At 39.2% G+C, this 23,834-nt stretch overlaps 1 protein-coding gene across 1 annotated transcript; it reads left to right on the forward strand.

Moving 5' to 3' along the window:
• Positions 1 to 203: 203 nt before the first annotated feature.
• On the forward strand, positions 204 to 21,027 carry LOC103364656 (sodium/potassium/calcium exchanger 2-like). Its single transcript, XM_008291830.1, has 17 exons — positions 204 to 1,189; positions 8,739 to 8,748; positions 9,546 to 9,657; positions 10,102 to 10,185; positions 10,832 to 10,917; positions 11,068 to 11,205; positions 11,518 to 11,607; positions 12,740 to 12,906; positions 12,994 to 13,237; positions 16,927 to 17,016; positions 17,330 to 17,475; positions 17,884 to 17,969; positions 18,616 to 18,701; positions 18,852 to 18,989; positions 19,302 to 19,391; positions 20,524 to 20,690; positions 20,778 to 21,027. Exons 1-17 carry the CDS (start codon positions 204 to 206, stop codon positions 21,025 to 21,027), a joined length of 2,970 nt encoding a protein of 989 aa, XP_008290052.1.
• The last annotated feature ends 2,807 nt before the right edge of the window (positions 21,028 to 23,834 follow it).

Genomic DNA, 23,834 nt, shown 5'->3' on the forward strand with positions numbered 1-23,834 from the left:
TGAGTAATATGAGGAAGCCTTTGAATGGGCTGGATCCTGGAATTAGACTGCAGGGCTTCCATTGTGCTTAAACCTGGGAGCAGCATGCAACAAACAAATCGGTGAACCACCGCGGCCTGTCAAACCCCCACCCTCGTAGCCACCAGCACCACCAACCCAACTTTGGGGGGGATTCCAGACACTTCCACTCTGCGCCAAACACCATGGATTTCCTGCTACCCATAAGAAGTCAAGACATGTTAGCATACTCCAGCTCTGCTCCTCTTCTGGGCCCTCACAGCAGCAGCACCAGACACCACTACCAGTGCGTCAAGAGAAAGCTGCGGCCCGGTAGGATTCTGGGCTTCGTCATCAGCCTGGTAGCTGTCTGCACAGTCTGTTCATGGAGTGCCTTTTCACTGGTCACAACAGTGGACACCGAGCGGGAATCGGCCGACGAGGGCTCAGCAGGGGCGGCGTTGCCCCAAAGAACTCTCCTGCAGCACCGCAACCTCTCAGCCGCACATCAGGACACACCACAGTCCATGGAATCAACTTCTGTGCTAGAGATGAATCATGGGGACTATCCAACGGACTACTTCAGCGTGGATGAGAGACGCCAGGGCTTTGTGTCGTTTCATATGTTTGGCATGTTGTACATGTTCATAGCCTTAGCCATCGTGTGTGATGAGTTCTTTGTCCCTGCGCTCACTGTCATCACAGAGAAGCTGGAGATCTCTGATGATGTAGCAGGAGCCACCTTCATGGCAGCAGGAGGCTCGGCCCCAGAGCTCTTTACCTCTGTCATAGGAGTCTTTGTCTCCCACAGCAACGTGGGTATTGGTACCATCGTGGGATCGGCTGTCTTCAACATCCTGTTTGTGATCGGGATGTGCGCCCTGTTCTCCAAAGAGGTGCTGAACCTCACCTGGTGGCCTCTGTTCAGAGACGTCTCATTCTATATCATCGGCTTGCTCATGCTCATCTATTTCTTTCTGGATAATCAAATCACGTTGGGAGAAAGTATCAGTCTGCTTATGTGCTACACCTGCTATGTGACATTCATGAAGTTCAATGCCAAAGTTGAATATGTCATCAAGAGCACGCTGGGCGGCAACCAGGTGGATGGGCTTGAAAATGCACCAAAGGTGAGCCTGAACCCATCCACCCACCCATCCATCCATCCATCCATCCATCCATCCGTCCATCCGTCCATCCGTCCATCCATCCGTCCATCCATCCATCCTTCCATCCATCCATCCATCCATCCATCCGTCCATCCATCCATCCGCCCATCCATCCATCCATCCGTCCATCCATCCATCCATCCATCCATCCATCCATCCATCCATCCATCCATCCATCCATAGCACATCGATTCAACCACAGCTCATCCACTAACCCAAACAGCCCCCATCCATCCATCCTTTGATGTATCCCCCCAACTTTCCAGTTAGCCATTTTCTGCTTAACACCACTCTTGTTTTAGGGCAAGTTCGGTGCCAACAGCTGCAGCTGGCATAGACCATTGTTGTGTGCGGATAAATCCTGACATTCATCCATTCACTCTTACATTTACCTTACCATCTTCATTCTTAGATCCACCCTTCAGTCCATCTCCATCTAAAGGAATAGAGAGCAAGGACAGTCACTGTATTAGATTTAAAAAAGTACACAGTGTGAAGATACATTTTCTCAGGTTTTCCTCAATGCATCCCTGATGACAAACTCAATTAGACGTGTGATTGGTTGTTTCAGCAGAGCAGTTTCTGAAGTGAGTTCATAGCATTTCTCAGAAGAAAACGTGACTGTTTTGTCAGTGTCTCTTGGCTGATGTGAGATAAACCGTTTGTTTTTCACATTGAATGAGATCACAATGATAGCCAACAACAGCTACGCTTTCCCAGAATAGCAACGCTCCTGTTCTGGGAATCTGAGCAGGTGTTTCACGAGAAGCAGAGACAGTTTAAAGCACACCTAAGTGCTGAGCAGACTGTATTCCGTCAGGCAGCCTAGCGGTCCTGAATTTCACTTTCCAAGGATATAAAAGATTTACCTTAACCTGCCATCTGTGCAGCTCGGACAGCACCAGACACTGAGCCAGACTGCATCTCTTCATGCTGACTAAGTCTATGAACAGGCCTTGTCTTCAGTCGCTACTTATAGCAACCGAGTTCGGACCAGCGTCCAGCAAGAAGTCCAGAATAGGAATGATGTAAGAGAGTTGACCAATGTCCCAACTTCAATTGGATGAAAACTCTGAAGATATTTAATGTTACTATACTGAGGAAAGTTGCAGTAAGGACTCTTTCCCAATGCATTTAAATACACAAATTAGGATTTTCATAACAGGATATTGATGAATTTTTCCCATATGGTGTTCAGTGATAAGGTACAGCATAAATGAATGTTATGCATTTGTTTGTGATCACATTCATCACAGATAGCTGTTTGAAACTACTGAACATTTGTCAGAGAGTCACGTCGGCCCAATGTGTGGTCCAAACCTATAACAGGGACACATGGCTGTAAAAATTTACTACATATTAGCAACGCACTGTAGCACATGTCTCATAGAAACTGCACTTTAGCCAGACTACCATAGAACAGGACAATGCAAATTTGCACATTTTAAATGTTCTGCATTTATTCTGAGCTCCCCAAGGATGCAGAATACGATGCTGCATTTAGTTTTACTTTTTTGTTTTAAATTCTATTCCTCAAAGTCCTTTCAAAGTGGTTTGTGGGTAGTTCCACGATGGTTGCTATGCTAAGATATTTATTTAATGATTAGTTAACCTTTAAATTATTAATTATCTACGGTGAACTCTGATGTTATGATGCTCTTGAAAACAATTTTCCCAACATTGCTAATTTATTAGAGGATATTGTGGGATAGAAATCAAACTGAAGTAAGGATGAGAGAAGGAACAGTACAAATAGTCCATGAATTTCTGTAGTCTTCAGCAACTTTGCACCAAATGTGCAGCAGCTGAGGGAAGCTCTGAGTGTCGTTTCCTCAGTTTCTTAAAAAGCGTCATTTCAGAACATCTGTTATTATTCCTCCCAACATGCACAGGTCTCATAAAACCTGTCTGCATCTGGTCACTAAATAAAAGTCCAACCAGCAGAGAGATGAATGTTTTTTTTCTCTCTGTGAGTCATGCTGACAGGATGCTCGCTTAATCACAAGACACTTACCAGTCACTTTACAATCACTTAACCAATCACTTCATGCCAGGCGGGACGAGACGACGGTGAAGTTTAATTCTGAGGTCAGCTTGAAGTGTTCGTTATGATGACTGGTGCTGTTTTTATACAAATACAGTGAAATCTAAGAAGACATCTACCAGACTTCAACACATGCACCGACATACAAGGAAACAGTTTTATTTTTTAAATTTGTCTCCACTGTTTGCATATAGTGTTTTTGTGTGCACTTTGAGTCTAGTCTGTTGCTCTCTACAATCACCTGTCATCCATTTTTAGGGACCTGTACAATGTAAATATAGAGTTGCACATGAGCAGACCAACAAAGTCAAATTGTGCTCTTTAAAAAAATATATAAAAACTGTTAGGATGCAATAGTTACCAGCTGTAGAAAACACTCAAAAAGAGCTTTCTATTTTTTAACAGGTCTCACGTTTCAGGCAACAGATGAGCTCATTATCACCAAAAAAGTCGCTCTTTATTCCTTACTTTATTTTATTTAGGGATGTTGGCAGTCATGAGATAAAGAATTTCAAATCAATTTTATTTCACTTTTTTCAACACACAGTTTCATCTCAAATGTGTTATTTCCTGTGCGTCTCTATTTTTGTGCTTGTCCACCTTTGTTGGTGTCGGTGTTGTTACAGAAGCTCTGTCTGCTTGACATTTGTGTCCTTCTGGGAATCAGCTGTTCTTCAGGCTGCCTCGCTTCAGCCCAAGAACAGCTTTTCTCTTTCTGTCGTACCCGGCACTTGATGTCCAGCTGCCTTGCCCTCATGTGTCGGTAGCTGCTAAATAATCCCCCGGGTTAATGCCCTCCAATCCCATTAGAGCCGCTAATAATAGTCGGATGCTCTCTGGGGGAGCAGGAATCAGCAGGTCACTGAGAGAGAAAGAAAGAAAAGCTGCATGCTCCTTTCTCAGCCCGCAGTCACGCTCATAACACGGTGCGTTTTCAGTTTTGTGCATTATTTCGGATGCTGCAGGCAGGTTTGCACGGCACATACGTCGCCTACTGTTTCAAAGCAGGAAGACAACTAGAATATCTGCAAGTTTGCTCGATGATGGCACCAAAAGACGCCAATCCTCTCTGATCCCCTTATCAACTGCTTACCTGCAGTGACGACAGCAAACACACAGCCGACCTCACTGTCACTCAGTTTCAGAAATATTCAAACTCTTCATGCAAGCATCCATTTCTGTGCTCAATCACAATGCAGCAGTGTTGAACAGAAGATGTCTTGGCATCAGTGCCTGAACAGAAAAGTAGGTTTCATTTAGAAGTCTTATCATGCTATTAGTAAATCTACAAGCAAGTGTTTTTTTTTTTTAAATGAATGACCAAGAGTGCAGATACATTTCATTTTATGCATTTCTGCAACTGAAGTTTTGAGCCAGCCACTTTACCAGTGACAATGCGGCCCTTTAGGAAAGTGTAGCTGAAATGAGCAGCAGTGTAGCTGTGCACGATTACAGTTTTAAATTTGACAACAACAAAAACGGTAATGTGTATATGCTGACAGATAAAAGTGAATGAGAGTTCCTTGACACCACTGTGACCTGTGAGGTTTGCTGTTTGACTTCACACGCAGGCTTGAAAATTCTAAAAGCGACGATCTCTGCTGATTAATTCTGGCTAAGTCCCACAGCCAGGACAGTCAGGTGGACAGCAGAGACACAGAGAGAGAGAGAGAGAGAGAGAGAGAGAGAGAGAGAGAGGAAGAGAGGGAGGAAACAAGGATGCGTTCATGTTTTTGTGTCTCGGTGACATGATAATAATTAGGATGAAGAAGAAGTCTGGTGTAAAGCTGCTGGCTGCGAGTCAACATTCTGCATCTTGGCACTCCTCCAAGCGTCTATATCTTGCCGTCTGGAGGGGATGAGACCACTGGACTGGAACAGCAGCTCAGGACAACGTGAACAAATAGTTTAGCAAAGCTTCTGTCTTCATCTAAGCACATCTAAACAGCTTTATGTCATACAAACAACAGCTCATGAGCTGCTTGTACAACTGTTTGCTACAGTTTGCATAAATGTCATTCGAGAAGGTCCGAAAGTTTCAGTTTATAATCTGTTAAAACTTTTGCTTCACATTTTGCAGCTGTTAAGGCCAGGAAGTGGCCCAGTGACATGGAGAAACTCTATCTCAAAGGAGTATCACAATGTTCATTACTGTTAAAAATGCTTTGCACAACTCTGATTGTCGTATTTTTACAATCAGTGAAAAGAGATGCAAAACGAGCTGAACGTATTAATTCGCTACAAAACAATAAAAATACATAAAATGTGGATATCTAAGAGTAACAACACATAAACCGTGATGTATGTGAACAGTGCAAAAACCTTTGTATGCATGCAAATATTGTATTTATAACTAGCAAATTAGATATAGTAACAAATTACATACAATTCCTAATTCTTACAACACAATTAACAGTTCTCTTAAAGTGTGGCTAATCCAGTAATAGTAGATTAGTTATATGTCTTTTTAAATGGCAAAATGGAATTGCCAAATCATAATTAGGCATAACATTCGACACTTTACTCATATCATTTCATCTCACGGCAATAAAGCAGTAGAACATATAATGAGAGAGAGAGAGAGAGAAAAACGAAAAATAAATGTATAACCAATGTATTTATTTATTTGTGTGTTACATTATTTAACCTCAGATAATATCAGGTTTTTTTTTTAAACCTACCTAACATCTCAGTGAATCTCTCCCATATGACCGACTGATATCCTGATTATTTTTTAACTGTAGGGGTCCTGCAAACACGCTGCTGTTGTCCTAAACATTAAACTAAATAGTTGGTGCAGTACAAGCAAAATTATCCTCCTGTTGATCTCAAATGTACCCATCTTTTGTTTTCCTTGTATTTTTTTTTTTTACAATACAGAAATGCTAATCAGACACAATTCACATGCCCAAACAGAACATGACAGAGTAAATCAAAGAATAATAATAATGTCATAATAGACAAAGGCCACATTGATTCTACACAAAGAGGGGAGATAAGAATCCTTAATGTCATCGTTTTATAACAGGTTTTTGAATCAGTTCTTCCAGCTTGCAGACAGTACAGAGAAAAGGTTGGATTAGGTTTTGAAAGGTTTCGCTATGAATGTAACCCACTGAAAGGTCCATCAGAGGACCGACAGATACTTCAACCTGTAGATCAGGATAGTTGGAAATAAAAGGAAAAGAAACAACATAGGTGCATTTCTAAGAATTTTACCGTATGTCATGCAAAATGCAAATATAAACAGGCAGCGTTGTGGCTTGATGACAGGACTGTTTGGTTTAAACTGTCAAAAGCCTTCATAAGTCAAAGAAGTGTCTCAAATCATACATTTATTAAAAGAAGGAAAAAATAAACAGAACCTTTTATTTCTCTCAGAGAACCGCTATTAAATACCAGTTTTAGCTTCAGCAGATTCTGTAGCAGGTTAAATGTCTTTAGACCTCAAGCAGCTCTGATGAATTGTGGGAACTAATTATAAGTCAAAAATGTAACCACAGGGACAATGCAAAGAGGTGTCCCTGTGGTACATGAAATATTTCCATCTCAGAGTAAATATTTCAGTATTGGTCATATATTTCTGAAATGTTGTCATTTGTTTCAGGTTGATGCAGAAGCAGATGAATCTCACTGTGACTTACAGCTTGATGAAAGCAGTGACTGAGACCACTATAGTTTAATATCTGCTTTGGACGCAAATGTTACAAGTCAGTAGGAGCTGTGTCCTTAAAAAGCAAAAAAGACAAACCCCCTCCCTCGGTTTCTCTGCCATAACAGCAGCAGGTGTCTTGTCAGATGCAAGCTAAAGGGATTATCTGCTCAAACTCTGAGGCTTCCATCATGAAAACGTGTCAACAACAAAACCGTCTCTGCTCGCAGTTGTTTGTGCACTCAGATGCTGCTGTGTTCTCGTGACTGTGTTTATAGGATGCTTTATGATATAAGGAAGTGTTAAAAAAGAACAGGAATAGTTACCTCATAGTGTCATAGTTATCAGTGTGAGGCAGCTCTCTAAGTTTGGCACTACTTAGGGGAAAAAATGAGGCACACAAACAAAAAATATACCTCAGACACAATAGTGTAGGTGCAGCTACTTACTGAGGTTAAATACAGTTTGAGATTTCATGATAAAAGCTTCAATTTCAATTATATATTAGAGAAAATGTACAATATTCCTCCACATTCATCATTTAATTAACTGTACACAAACAGCTACTGTGTGATCATCTTTATTCCTAGAGGCCATTTTAGCTCTAAGGAGGTCTGTCATTCTCTAAATAGGAACTTGCTCTCTGTCTCTCTAAGTCAGTTTATTTTGAGAAACCAGGGTTGTCGATATTAATACAAACCTATACACCAGGAGAGCATGGACAGCTGTTTTGTATTAAGTGGTTAAAATTACCTTCTATTGATGTCATGAGTTGGGAATTTAATTTTACACTTTTGAAAAACATCTTCCTTAAACATTTGCAACCTGCAAATATTAGTCACAATGAATCAAAAGTGGCTGTCTAGTGGACTAGGTTTGAAATGTGAATTCAAGCAGTTAATTACTGCAACATTATCAAATGCAAAAACTGTGTTTACTGAGAAACAAAAAGTTTCAGTCCTGCCCTGTCATGTGTTGTGCCTGTGTTGTAGGTTTTTGCTCTTTTCTTGCCAGACTTCCTGGTGTAAACTCAGGCCTCCTGTTGCAGTTTCTTTTTTAAGACCTAATCTGCCCAAAACATCATAGTATGTTTGCTCCCGGTGTGGTGGAAAGCAAAACTTAGTAGCTCGATTAATGGCATGACATGTGGCGTATCAGAGCTGAGTAAATCGTGTTTTGATGAAAAAATAATAATACCTAAATAAAATGACCCATCAGATTTCATTATATAAAATTGTGCCTATTTGTGAAAATTGCTTCAATCCAATTTGCAAAATATTTCTAATCTTGTGGTCTATACTGGGAAGAATACATCAGCATCTACCCCACAAAATGTCCCATGATCTCCAGATCCACGACACCAGCTTGTGAATGTTCACAAAACACCACCACGGTCTCTGTCCGTCTGAACATGTGTGGTTTCTGGCGACACTGTTGTGTTGTAAATATCCTTCGCAGAAATGGTGCAGATTAGCGTGAGTTGTAGCGTGTCTGTGTGTGTGTTCATGTTGGAACAGAGCCTGAAACTTCTGGCACTGGTTCCTTCCCACTGTGAGGAGGAGTAAAGAAGGAGGAGGCGATGATGTAACACACACACACACTGGACATGAACAAATGAAGGTTTACTATATAACTAAAGTGAACTGGCCGGCTGGTCTTGCTAAAATAGAAAAACAAGAATAATTTTGGATCATTAAAAAGTCCACTCACCACAGGTCAATATTTATCACTTTTCCCCTGTTTGTATCATGACTTGATCATTGCTTTCCTAATCGCTCTTTTCTGTCAGGGAGAATTTATACGTATACTTGATCCAGAAAAGAATTCAAAACTTGGATTTTTTTTTTTTTAAAACAAAAAAGTCATCGTTGCACAGAACCATGCCAGTAACTCCACTCCCTGCCTGCTCCTTCATTGCTTCCACATTCATCGTATTTCTCTTACTTGCCAAAATAGCCGAGAACAAGTCTGTATTATAAATTCAAGCGGCTCGTTTTTAATGTTTAACTGCGGTTACGTTAAGTTGACAGAATGTAAACAGTTGAACACAGACTTCTTAGCTTGAATTCGAAGCATCCTCAGTGCAAAAGCATCACAGCTCTGCCTCCATGGAGCCCATTGTTATGGATCTTACCTGCATTATATGACTTTTTCTTATTCCCTCCCCACCCCATAATGTGAGCAATGCAGCTTGAAGGTAAATGTCGAAAAAGGCAACCTGGAAAATAATTAAATAAAATGTAAAAGCTAATGTAATAATATCTGTATTAGAATTCATAGAGTACACAGTTACACAGTGTATATTATGATTTCTTTCTCTGTTTTTTCCTGAAGGTGAATGAACCTGGAGATGATGAGAACAAGCTGACAGTGAGTGTGTTTTGTCTTGTTTTTGTGTTGCTGAAGGTATACTGCAAGCACAATGCGCTATCTGTTTCCCAAATGAGATTCAAAAGGTTTGAGCTGCACCGAAAAGGAGGTTTTGACAACAAATGGTTTGAATCGAATTGATTATCAGGATTTTTAAACACATTCTCATAACTTGACAACAGCTTGGAAGTTAGTAAAGTAGCATAAGGTGATAAATGAATAAATAAAAATGATGAGCAACATACAGATGTACATATTCATAGCATCTGCATCCATGTCTAACATTTTGGGATTCATGTCTGACTTTGTTCAGGCTAAACCCAGACTGCAGAGGGAAGGCAGCTGTGCTTCTCTGCACAACTCGCTGATGAGAAACAGCATCTTCCAGCTCATGATTCACACTCTGGACCCCCTCAGTGACGAAGGTACGAGTGAGCAACAACATCGACTGAACGCACACATGCAGTAAAGAAGTCTGAATCATTTTTAAATATTACACAACAATAATACACAACACGTAACTCACAGACGATGTCATCATTATATTCCTTCACTTGTAGACTATGTGACACCACAGCTAATATCTACTTGTGTAAATATTAATTAGCAGTTATTGGTTTCATAAAATGTATCAGTTTTGGTGAATGTTGTGATTAGGGTTTGGGATGTGCAATGTTCTTTTATCGGCTATCAAACTGATTTTTGTCAATCTGGGTTCTTTCAGGTGAAGGTGAGCACACCCTCTAATGCAACCCCCCTTCCACACACACGTCTGAGTATTTCATAATCACCTAACTACATTTGTGTTCTTTACATGTTGTCCTGCCACATGTTGGACTTTTTGAAATGTCTGTCTCCTTTGTTTTTAGGGCGTTTCAAAGAGAAGGCGTCTATCCTCCACAAAATGGCCAAGAAGAAGTGTAAAGAAGAAGGTGCCAGTGCCAACGGTGTAGGTGAGTAACAGCGATGTGTGAAACTATGATGATCAGCTGATAAATCAAGTGATGGATCAATGATCAAGTCAGCAATCAGTTAAAAAAAAATAGATGAGAATAAGATAAGAAAAAATAATGGACAACGGGCAGGTTATAAAATAAAAGAATCAAGATCATAAAAGCAGTAAAACTGAAATTATCCTTCTAATATTATGAGAAGACTATAAATATATATATGTGTGTGTTTTATTTGCTTTCTTTAGTTTTATCGTATGCCCTGCTGACACTTATCTTCCAGAAACAGACTGAAGTAATCACTTAATTCCCTAAAATGCACTTTTTTATATGTTATGATTGTAGTAAAAGTACAAGACACATTGGTAATTTACATAAAATCATTTTTAGCAAGTTGTAGGTTAATCTATCTATAGTTTATCAGTGTTTGAGTTGTCTGTAAGGGCTGAAGCTGCTCCTGCAAAGATGAGCTCAGAAATTTAACAATATCAGGAAAGCTCTTCCCTAGACACATCCTATGGGAAATTCAAAATGTAGGGAAGTTTCACCTTATTTCTAGATGCCATTAGATCACCATTTCTATTTTAAATTAACACTCTTCATGTGAAAGACTCATTCAAACTCTTCTGTCTCTGTTGCGTCCTTTCAGCCCCAGCTGATAAAAACATCCCCAACAGTTCGAATGTGGCCGTAGAAGTCACGCCGCCCATGAACGGTGTTGCAGGAGGAGACGAGGTACGACCTTGCGCACAAAATATACTTTCCAAATCTTAATCCAGCACTTTAGAGATGCACAAATATAGTGAAAACTCCACCTCGGAACATAAAGTCCACATATTATATGTGTGTGCACTACACAATGCAAAGTAACGAACTCCTTCTCAGGATGGCGACGAAGAGGAAGATGAAGACCAGCCTCTGAGCCTGGCCTGGCCCGACACCACCAGGAAACGGCTCACATACCTCTTTATCTTGCCCATAGTCTTTCCTCTTTGGCTCACGCTGCCTGACGTCAGGAGAGAGGTGAGCACACACAATTAAAACACATTTGCATGTACAGGATCCTCAAGCATGTTCGTGTGCACTGAAAAACATAATGCTTCATAATATATTACAGCGCTGTCTATGAAATGCATTGATTCTTGTGCTTATATGCCCTGTTAGTGTGCTTTTTCTGTACATTCAGTTACTCATACATGTGTTATTGTCCATGATGGAAGCTTAACATTGTGATTTATGTCTTTCTAAACACAAAACACTGCATTGAACAATATACTCTATGTACAATTTGAAGGTTCTTGGCTGAGCTGAAACAATTTTTTTTAATTTTTTCAGACCTCAGAAAGGTTCTTCCCCATCACTTTCCTCGGCTCCATCTGTTGGATTGCTTTCTTCTCCTACCTGATGGTGTGGTGGGCTCACCAGGTAACCAGCCCACGCTCCTACCTCAAAATCTGATTGTTTGTCACTTACACCAAGTTCTGTTGTGCGCTCGCTGCTCTTTGTGTGGCCTCTGTCATCGGAGAGCAGCCGTCAGGGTGTTGAATGTGTGACCATGGCAGCTAATCCCAACTAATCTGCCTTGATCTGCTGCCAGATCAACCTGTAATGCTCTATCTTAACAACGCAAATGCGAAGACAGGACTGAAGCACAAGGTCACGGAGAAAATGCACATGTGTTTTTAGTTTGTGGAGAGCTCTGATGAAGCTGGCTGCTCAACTCCTCAAGATTTAGAGAGCATTCAAGGCATGCAATCAATCTTGTTGGAATGAAATGCTGGATATATTGAAAGTCTGATAATGTCATTAAAAAACAAAAATCTTATTGAAATGAACAGCTTTGTCTGTTAAATAAAAAGGCAATATTTGTGAAATTATGACAAATTTTGGAACATTTCTGAATGTATAGTAATCAAACATTTTATTTAAAATAAGAAAACCAATTAAAATAAAAAGGAAAGATTACATAAAATTACAGATTTTTTTTTCACATTGAGAACTTTAAAAGAAAAAGAGAGAAAAAGAAATTTTAGTATTCATGCAGTAGCAGCACCAAACTATCTCATAAATATAATAAAACATATTTTTAAAACAACAATCTGCATAATAATTGTTGTTTGCTCCTTTGTAGGCTAAAGCACAAATAGTAGCATTTAAAGTAAAGACATGACACAATGACAGCATGACAAATTTAGACAAAAAACTTGTAGGAGTTTCATCCTTTCATCTTTCCTTCAATGCAGCGTGTGCTATTTGGGCTGCCATAAGTACAAAAATACCCTCCAAACAAGGAAATATTATTTATAAAACAAGACGAATATTGGCGATAACTTGCCACATAAATGATCTGCATCCTCTTTCTGTGAGGCTCCACCACCTCACTGAACTCCATTTACTGTAAAGTAACAGTAGATGAATGAATCACACCTTTGATGCTGGAAAAAGTCTAAGACAAAAAAAAAACTGTGCAAGCAAAACGGGCAACTAGACAGCGAGATGATGATGTTTTGTTTCCTGCTTTTCTAACTTTCTGAATTTTGCCTTTTCATCATCCCAGGTTGGAGAGACTTTCTGGATCACAGAGGAGATCATGGGTTTGACCATATTAGCAGCTGGAACTTCAATCCCTGACCTCATCACCAGTGTGATCGTAGCACGAAAAGGCCTCGGTGACATGGCCGTGTCCAGCTCGGTGGGCTCCAACATCTTTGACATCACCGTGGGGTGAGTCCACTAACAAACACACACACTGTCATATCCATCTGTTTTTTTTTTAAAATGACAATAACATTCCCCTCCTCTACCCTCCAGTCTGCCGTTCCCCTGGCTCATCTACAACATCATCAACGACTTCAAGCCGGTGGAGGTGAGCAGCAACGGCCTGTTCTGCGCCATCGTCCTGCTCTTCCTCATGCTCCTCTTCGTCATCATCTCCATCGCGGCTTGCAAGTGGAGAATGAGCAAGTTCTTGGGCTTCCTCATGTTCCTGCTCTACTTCGTCTTCCTCATCGTCAGCGTCATGCTGGAGGACAAAATCATCGTCTGTCCCGTCACCGTCTGATGAATCCTCGCTGACAGACGGAAGCGAAACACAACTGTGCTCGTGTCAACCATGATTTCTTATAGGAGTGCAAAACGTGGCACAAACTTTCTCATATCTGTCTCACATACACACCATAGAGGACTGCGCACACAGACGTACAAATACACACCACACACACACACACACACACACACACACAAGTTGTTGATGTCAGTTAGACAGAGGCCATGAAGTAAATCAGCCTTGCAGATTCGAGCCTATTTCACAGACTTTATGCCACCTCATGAGAAAGACTCTCGTTGTACCATGTGACTACATTCATTTGCCACTATTGGTTGAAACCTGCTGATGGACAGTGAATGGAAATCCGGGATGGAAATATCAATCAAAAGATATTATTTCTTTGTTTGCTTTGGGGCTTTTTCAACTGAGGGACCGTGCGGTCGTTTAAGAAGACCCTCCACCACTCATGGAAGCAGCCAAGACAAGCAGATAAACTGAATATAACGGGCTCAAAGAGACTAATTTTATTTTATTTTTTTTTGTTTCGAACGCCAGCGGAGCTCTGGAGAGATCAAAGAAATCATGTCACAGGAAAAAAAAAAAGAAAGGGCTGAGACGACACATAAGTGTGATAGCTGCTTTGTAGGTGTTTAGATTTTAAACCGTGTCCATTCCACCACAGGCATGAAAAGAGAAATATTCAGTGTTAATAATCTGAGTGTGTTTTCAAATACAGTTTAACATCTGAGGTCATATTTGGCACAAATTGTAATGATGCTGTAACTCCCATTCATAAATATCTGTAATAGGATGCATTTAATGCTAAATATGTAGTATTAAGCTGGTTAAACAGGTTCGCTTATATCTTTATATAATGCTCATTTGGGGGTTTTTCACACAATAAGCTTGAGAACATGACTTTTTCTGTTCTGGCTGCCTTTACATGCACCACTTTAGAGCGGGTTACTTCAGTCTCCTGATGATGCAGCTTGGACAACAAGCGGTGGACTAAAGATTAGTGTTCTCTGTTGTATTTTACTTGCTAAAACTTAAAGGTTTTTTGTTTTTTTTTTCAAATTATGTGTTTCTAAAAAGGACAGTTTGGTATCGACAGGTATCACTGAGTTTCTCCTGTAATGTTTTGGTGTAAAACAACTGACGTACTGTAAGAAATGACACGTTATTGTGTTATTTCCATTTTTTATCAGCTAGCAAAACAATGCTGAGCAGGAAAAACATGCGATTTTACATCACTAGCATCCTTCTGTGGTCGTGTTTCCATTCAAATATTATGTAAATTTATCAAAAAGGGAAATAAAGATGTTTAATTAAAAGTAATGCAAATATTCTAAAGAGGTTGCAGCAATAATACAATAAAGATGTATCCGTAATTCAGAAACACCCTTTGCTATAATTGCATCTTCTCTCTGATTTCGAGAAATGTGTATGTTTCTTGTTTGTTTTTTTTGGGAGGGGGGGTTTCATTTGGTGTTGTTCCCAAACTGCAAATAAAAACAGGTGAAGCAGATTTAGGGACCCACTTAAGGCCTTGCTGCAGTCAGTGTCCACGTTGTCCATCTCGTGCTCATCAGTTGTTGCTGCTGAACTGCCAGACTGCCCTCATATACACAGAGAATCAAACAGTCTGATAGCTTTTAGTGCTCCAAATGTTCAGAAAAAACAGCATCTTATTTTAGAAACGTTGGTCTCTAGGCAGAAAAAGACATCAAATATGACCCAGTAATGATCAGTTCATGTTTTTTTTTTTTTAATGCAGTGGTGCAAGTTGATCATTCATGTTTCCTGCTTTCTCTGTCAAATCTATGAAGTAGAACGAAATGTGGGCAAAAGTTTTGATCAGTTTTGGAGAAATAAATGGAGAAAGGTACACCTTCTTTTGCTTTTTATCTCTACAAGTGCAGAAGTTGTAGGAATTTCAGTCAAAATGTTCCAGTGCAAACCTAAAAACAACACGGAAAGTATGCAAAAGACGGTGTCCTGTTTAAAACACTTTTAGATGATTTTTTTTTTTTTACAATCAGTTTGCTAACAATGGAAGGAAAACTTGGTCATGGAAACATTCACTTTTACTCAGGTATAAATCTGCATTTGTGTTTCTTTTTCATTTTAAATATAGGCTTATATAACTTTTTTTTTTTTAGCTACCTGGATCTAAGTTTCCTGTCTAGATAGCCACGAGAATATCAAGTTATACACTCACAACGGGTTAAAAATCATATTTAACCCAACCACTTTTTTATGTTTTCATATTTGTTTTCCATATGAATATAAAAATTTCCATAAAACAGACTCCAGCTAATTCCCACTGTTAAAATGTGTGTTTTATCGTGTGTTGCTATGTATAAAGAAATTTATAAATTGTGTGAATATAAGCTCCTGTATGTGGCTTTAGTCAATACATACAGTAGTTTATAAAATCCAGCACAATTTACTTCCCCAGACTCCTGTTTGGATTTAGCCTCTATGCAGTATCACTTGTAAACTTTTTTTCTTGCTGTGATGGATCATCTGAATGTGAGGAATGTGCGTATGAGTGAGTGAATTTAGGAACATTCACAAGAATCCCCCCCTCCACCAGTTCCAACACCATGACAAATGGTAAAGTGGTTTTATATTTCCCGTATATATTATGCAAGTATGGAATCATATTCACGTACTACTTGAATCATGTATTATACTGTAAAAACATATATCTTTCAACTCTGTATAAAGTGTTATATGTTCAAATAAATGAAAACTCAAATTTTCAACATTGACATTTTCTTTTTTTTTTTTTTTTGAGAGTTCAGAAACAGACAGAGTTCCCCCGACTGACCGATTAAACTCAACCACAGTACATCTGCTGCTTTGGATCCAGACTGCGGTATAGATGCTTTAAATCTTNGTGTCTGTGTGTGTGTTCATGTTGGAACAGAGCCTGAAACTTCTGGCACTGGTTCCTTCCCACTGTGAGGAGGAGTAAAGAAGGAGGAGGCGATGATGTAACACACACACACACTGGACATGAACAAATGAAGGTTTACTATATAACTAAAGTGAACTGGCCGGCTGGTCTTGCTAAAATAGAAAAACAAGAATAATTTTGGATCATTAAAAAGTCCACTCACCACAGGTCAATATTTATCACTTTTCCCCTGTTTGTATCATGACTTGATCATTGCTTTCCTAATCGCTCTTTTCTGTCAGGGAGAATTTAAACGTATACTTGATCCAGAAAAGAATTCAAAACTTGGATTTTTTTTTTTTTAAAACAAAAAAGTCATCGTTGCACAGAACCATGCCAGTAACTCCACTCCCTGCCTGCTCCTTCATTGCTTCCACATTCATCGTATTTCTCTTACTTGCCAAAATAGCCGAGAACAAGTCTGTATTATAAATTCAAGCGGCTCGTTTTTAATGTTTAACTGCGGTTACGTTAAGTTGACAGAATGTAAACAGTTGAACACAGACTTCTTAGCTTGAATTCGAAGCATCCTCAGTGCAAAAGCATCACAGCTCTGCCTCCATGGAGCCCATTGTTATGGATCTTACCTGCATTATATGACTTTTTCTTATTCCCTCCCCACCCCATAATGTGAGCAATGCAGCTTGAAGGTAAATGTCGAAAAAGGCAACCTGGAAAATAATTAAATAAAATGTAAAAGCTAATGTAATAATATCTGTATTAGAATTCATAGAGTACACAGTTACACAGTGTATATTATGATTTCTTTCTCTGTTTTTTCCTGAAGGTGAATGAACCTGGAGATGATGAGAACAAGCTGACGGTGAGTGTGTTTTGTCTTGTTTTTGTGTTGCTGAAGGTATACTGCAAGCACAATGCGCTATCTGTTTCCCAAATGAGATTCAAAAGGTTTGAGCTGCACCGAAAAGGAGGCTTTGACAACAAATGGTTTGAATCGAATTGATTATCAGGATTTTTAAACACATTCTCATAACTTGACAACAGCTTGGAAGTTAGTAAAGTAGCATAAGGTGATAAATGAATAAATAAAAATGATGAGCAACATACAGATGTACATATTCATAGCATCTGCATCCATGACTAACATTTTGGGATTCATGTCTGACTTTGTTCAGGCTAAACCCAGACTGCAGAGGGAAGGCAGCTGTGCTTCTCTGCACAACTCGCTGATGAGAAACAGCATCTTCCAGCTCATGATTCACACTCTGGACCCCCTCAGTGATGAAGGTACGAGTGAGCAACAACATCGACTGAACGCACACATGCAGTAAAGAAGTCTGAATCATTTTTAAATATTACACAACAATAATACACAACACGTAACTCACAGACGATGTCATCATTATATTCCTTCACTTGTAGACTATGTGACACCACAGCTAATATCTACTTGTGTAAATATTAATTAGCAGTTATTGGTTTCATAAAATGTATCAGTTTTGGTGAATGTTGTGATTAGGGTTTGGGATGTGCAATGTTCTTTTATCGGCTATCAAACTGATTTTTGTCAATCTGGGTTCTTTCAGGTGAAGGTGAGCACACCCTCTAATGCAACCCCCCTTCCACACACACGTCTGAGTATTTCATAATCACCCAACTACATTTGTGTTCTTTACATGTTGTCCTGCCACATGTTGGACTTTTTGAAATGTCTGTCTCCTTTGTTTTTAGGGCGTTTCAAAGAGAAGGCGTCTATCCTCCACAAAATGGCCAAGAAGAAGTGTAAAGAAGAAGGTGCCAGTGCCAACGGTGTAGGTGAGTAACAGCGATGTGTGAAACTATGATGATCAGCTGATAAATCAAGTGATGGATCAATGATCAAGTCAGCAATCAGTTAAAAAAAAATAGATGAGAATAAGATAAGAAAAAATAATGGACAACGGGCAGGTTATAAAATAAAAGAATCAAGATCATAAAAGCAGTAAAACTGAAATTATCCTTCTAATATTATGAGAAGACTATAAATATATATATGTGTGTGTTTTATTTGCTTTCTTTAGTTTTATCGTATGCCCTGCTGACACTTATCTTCCAGAAACAGACTGAAGTAATCACTTAATTCCCTAAAATGCACTTTTTTATATGTTATGATTGTAGTAAAAGTACAAGACACATTGGTAATTTACATAAAATCATTTTTAGCAAGTTGTAGGTTAATCTATCTATAGTTTATCAGTGTTTGAGTTGTCTGTAAGGGCTGAAGCTGCTCCTGCAAAGATGAGCTCAGAAATTTAACAATATCAGGAAAGCTCTTCCCTAGACACATCCTATGGGAAATTCAAAATGTAGGGAAGTTTCACCTTATTTCTAGATGCCATTAGATCACCATTTCTATTTTAAATTAACACTCTTCATGTGAAAGACTCATTCAAACTCTTCTGTCTCTGTTGCGTCCTTTCAGCCCCAGCTGATAAAAACATCCCCAACAGTTCGAATGTGGCCGTAGAAGTCACGCCGCCCATGAACGGTGTTGCAGGAGGAGACGAGGTACGACCTTGCGCACAAAATATACTTTCCAAATCTTAATCCAGCACTTTAGAGATGCACAAATATAGTGAAAACTCCACCTCGGAACATAAAGTCCACATATTATATGTGTGTGCACTACACAATGCAAAGTAACGAACTCCTTCTCAGGATGGCGACGAAGAGGAAGATGAAGACCAGCCTCTGAGCCTGGCCTGGCCCGACACCACCAGGAAACGGCTCACATACCTCTTTATCTTGCCCATAGTCTTTCCTCTTTGGCTCACGCTGCCTGACGTCAGGAGAGAGGTGAGCACACACAATTAAAACACATTTGCATGTACAGGATCCTCAAGCATGTTCGTGTGCACTGAAAAACATAATGCTTCATAATATATTACAGCGCTGTCTATGAAATGCATTGATTCTTGTGCTTATATGCCCTGTTAGTGTGCTTTTTCTGTACATTCAGTTACTCATACATGTGTTATTGTCCATGATGGAAGCTTAACATTGTGATTTATGTCTTTCTAAACACAAAACACTGCATTGAACAATATACTCTATGTACAATTTGAAGGTTCTTGGCTGAGCTGAAACAATTTTTTTTAATTTTTTCAGACCTCAGAAAGGTTCTTCCCCATCACTTTCCTCGGCTCCATCTGTTGGATTGCTTTCTTCTCCTACCTGATGGTGTGGTGGGCTCACCAGGTAACCAGCCCACGCTCCTACCTCAAAATCTGATTGTTTGTCACTTACACCAAGTTCTGTTGTGCGCTCGCTGCTCTTTGTGTGGCCTCTGTCATCGGAGAGCAGCCGTCAGGGTGTTGAATGTGTGACCATGGCAGCTAATCCCAACTAATCTGCCTTGATCTGCTGCCAGATCAACCTGTAATGCTCTATCTTAACAACGCAAATGCGAAGACAGGACTGAAGCACAAGGTCACGGAGAAAATGCACATGTGTTTTTAGTTTGTGGAGAGCTCTGATGAAGCTGGCTGCTCAACTCCTCAAGATTTAGAGAGCATTCAAGGCATGCAATCAATCTTGTTGGAATGAAATGCTGGATATATTGAAAGTCTGATAATGTCATTAAAAAACAAAAATCTTATTGAAATGAACAGCTTTGTCTGTTAAATAAAAAGGCAATATTTGTGAAATTATGACAAATTTTGGAACATTTCTGAATGTATAGTAATCAAACATTTTATTTAAAATAAGAAAACCAATTAAAATAAAAAGGAAAGATTACATAAAATTACAGATTTTTTTTTCACATTGAGAACTTTAAAAGAAAAAGAGAGAAAAAGAAATTTTAGTATTCATGCAGTAGCAGCACCAAACTATCTCATAAATATAATAAAACATATTTTTAAAACAACAATCTGCATAATAATTGTTGTTTGCTCCTTTGTAGGCTAAAGCACAAATAGTAGCATTTAAAGTAAAGACATGACACAATGACAGCATGACAAATTTAGACAAAAAACTTGTAGGAGTTTCATCCTTTCATCTTTCCTTCAATGCCGCTTGTGCTATTTGGGCTGCCATAAGTACAAAAATACCCTCCAAACAAGGAAATATTATTTATAAAACAAGACGAATATTGGCGATAACTTGCCACATAAATGATCTGCATCCTCTTTCTGTGAGGCTCCACCACCTCACTGAACTCCATTTACTGTAAAGTAACAGTAGATGAATGAATCACACCTTTGATGCTGGAAAAAGTCTAAGACAAAAAAAAAACTGTGCAAGCAAAACGGGCAACTAGACAGCGAGATGATGATGTTTTGTTTCCTGCTTTTCTAACTTTCTGAATTTTGCCTTTTCATCATCCCAGGTTGGAGAGACTTTCTGGATCACAGAGGAGATCATGGGTTTGACCATATTAGCAGCTGGAACTTCAATCCCTGACCTCATCACCAGTGTGATCGTAGCACGAAAAGGCCTCGGTGACATGGCCGTGTCCAGCTCGGTGGGCTCCAACATCTTTGACATCACCGTGGGGTGAGTCCACTAACAAACACACACACTGTCATATCCATCTGTTTTTTTTTTAAAATGACAATAACATTCCCCTCCTCTACCCTCCAGTCTGCCGTTCCCCTGGCTCATCTACAACATCATCAACGACTTCAAGCCGGTGGAGGTGAGCAGCAACGGCCTGTTCTGCGCCATCGTCCTGCTCTTCCTCATGCTCCTCTTCGTCATCATCTCCATCGCGGCTTGCAAGTGGAGAATGAGCAAGTTCTTGGGCTTCCTCATGTTCCTGCTCTACTTCGTCTTCCTCATCGTCAGCGTCATGCTGGAGGACAAAATCATCGTCTGTCCCGTCACCGTCTGATGAATCCTCGCTGACAGACGGAAGCGAAACACAACTGTGCTCGTGTCAACCATGATTTCTTATAGGAGTGCAAAACGTGGCACAAACTTTCTCATATCTGTCTCACATACACACCATAGAGGACTGCGCACACAGACGTACAAATACACACCACACACACACACACACACACACACACACAAGTTGTTGATGTCAGTTAGACAGAGGCCATGAAGTAAATCAGCCTTGCAGATTCGAGCCTATTTCACAGACTTTATGCCACCTCATGAGAAAGACTCTCGTTGTACCATGTGACTACATTCATTTGCCACTATTGGTTGAAACCTGCTGATGGACAGTGAATGGAAATCCGGGATGGAAATATCAATCAAAAGATATTATTTCTTTGTTTGCTTTGGGGCTTTTTCAACTGAGGGACCGTGCGGTCGTTTAAGAAGACCCTCCACCACTCATGGAAGCAGCCAAGACAAGCAGATAAACTGAATATAACGGGCTCAAAGAGACTAATTTTATTTTATTTTTTTTTGTTTCGAACGCCAGCGGAGCTCTGGAGAGATCAAAGAAATCATGTCACAGGAAAAAAAAAAAGAAAGGGCTGAGACGACACATAAGTGTGATAGCTGCTTTGTAGGTGTTTAGATTTTAAACCGTGTCCATTCCACCACAGGCATGAAAAGAGAAATATTCAGTGTTAATAATCTGAGTGTGTTTTCAAATACAGTTTAACATCTGAGGTCATATTTGGCACAAATTGTAATGATGCTGTAACTCCCATTCATAAATATCTGTAATAGGATGCATTTAATGCTAAATATGTAGTATTAAGCTGGTTAAACAGGTTCGCTTATATCTTTATATAATGCTCATTTGGGGGTTTTTCACACAATAAGCTTGAGAACATGACTTTTTCTGTTCTGGCTGCCTTTACATGCACCACTTTAGAGCGGGTTACTTCAGTCTCCTGATGATGCAGCTTGGACAACAAGCGGTGGACTAAAGATTAGTGTTCTCTGTTGTATTTTACTTGCTAAAACTTAAAGGTTTTTTGTTTTTTTTTTCAAATTATGTGTTTCTAAAAAGGACAGTTTGGTATCGACAGGTATCACTGAGTTTCTCCTGTAATGTTTTGGTGTAAAACAACTGACGTACTGTAAGAAATGACACGTTATTGTGTTATTTCCATTTTTTATCAGCTAGCAAAACAATGCTGAGCAGGAAAAACATGCGATTTTACATCACTAGCATCCTTCTGTGGTCGTGTTTCCATTCAAATATTATGTAAATTTATCAAAAAGGGAAATAAAGATGTTTAATTAAAAGTAATGCAAATATTCTAAAGAGGTTGCCACAATAATACAATAAAGATGTATCCGTAATTCAGAAACACCCTTTGCTATAATTGCATCTTCTCTCTGATTTCGAGAAATGTGTATGTTTCTTGTTTGTTTTTTTTGGGAGGGGGGGTTTCATTTGGTGTTGTTCCCAAACTGCAAATAAAAACAGGTGAAGCAGATTTAGGGACCCACTTAAGGCCTTGCTGCAGTCAGTGTCCACGTTGTCCATCTCGTGCTCATCAGTTGTTGCTGCTGAACTGCCAGACTGCCCTCATATACACAGAGAATCAAACAGTCTGATAGCTTTTAGTGCTCCAAATGTTCAGAAAAACAGCATCTTATTTTAGAAACGTTGGTCTCTAGGCAGAAAAAGACATCAAATATGACCCAGTAATGATCAGTTCATGTTTTTTTTTTTTTAATGCAGTGGTGCAAGTTGATCATTCATGTTTCCTGCTTTCTCTGTCAAATCTATGAAGTAGAACGAAATGTGGGCAAAAGTTTTGATCAGTTTTGGAGAAATAAATGGAGAAAGGTACACCTTCTTTTGCTTTTTATCTCTACAAGTGCAGAAGTTGTAGGAATTTCAGTCAAAATGTTCCAGTGCAAACCTAAAAACAACACGGAAAGTATGCAAAAGACGGTGTCCTGTTTAAAACACTTTTAGATGATTTTTTTTTTTTTACAATCAGTTTGCTAACAATGGAAGGAAAACTTGGTCATGGAAACATTCAGTTTTACTCAGGTATAAATCTGCATTTGTGTTTCTTTTTCATTTTAAATATAGGCTTATATAACTTTTTTTTTTTTAGCTACCTGGATCTAAGTTTCCTGTCTAGATAGCCACGAGAATATCAGTTATACACTCACAACGGGTTAAAAATCATATTTAACCCAACCACTTTTTTATGTTTTCATATTTGTTTTCCATATGAATATAAAAATTTCCATAAAACAGACTCCAGCTAATTCCCACTGTTAAAATGTGTGTTTTATCGTGTGTTGCTATGTATAAAGAAATTTATAAATTGTGTGAATATAAGCTCCTGTATGTGGCTTTAGTCAATACATACAGTAGTTTATAAAATCCAGCACAATTTACTTCCCCAGACTCCTGTTTGGATTTAGCCTCTATGCAGTATCACTTGTAAACTTTTTTTCTTGCTGTGATGGATCATCTGAATGTGAGGAATGTGCGTATGAGTGAGTGAATTTAGGAACATTCACAAGAATCCCCCCCTCCACCAGTTCCAACACCATGACAAATGGTAAAGTGGTTTTATATTTCCCGTATATATTATGCAAGTATGGAATCATATTCACGTACTACTTGAATCATGTATTATACTGTAAAAACATATATCTTTCAACTCTGTATAAAGTGTTATATGTTCAAATAAATGAAAACTCAAATTTTCAACATTGACATTTTCTTTTTTTTTTTTTTTTGAGAGTTCAGAAACAGACAGAGTT

This window comes from Stegastes partitus, unplaced genomic scaffold, assembly GCF_000690725.1.
Source record: "Stegastes partitus isolate 25-593 unplaced genomic scaffold, Stegastes_partitus-1.0.2 Scaffold764, whole genome shotgun sequence".
NCBI lineage: Eukaryota > Metazoa > Chordata > Actinopteri > Pomacentridae > Stegastes > Stegastes partitus.

Excerpts from the sequence above, each read along its gene's own strand:
- LOC103364656 (XM_008291830.1), top strand. The coding sequence starts at position 204 with ATGGATTTCCTGCTACCCATAAGAAGTCAAGACATGTTAGCATACTCC. Across the intron at positions 11,608-12,739 it reads TGGTGTGGTGGGCTCACCAG|GTTGGAGAGACTTTCTGGAT; the intron begins GTAACCAGCCCA and ends TCATCATCCCAG. Across the intron at positions 20,691-20,777 it reads ATCTTTGACATCACCGTGGG|TCTGCCGTTCCCCTGGCTCA; the intron begins GTGAGTCCACTA and ends TCTACCCTCCAG.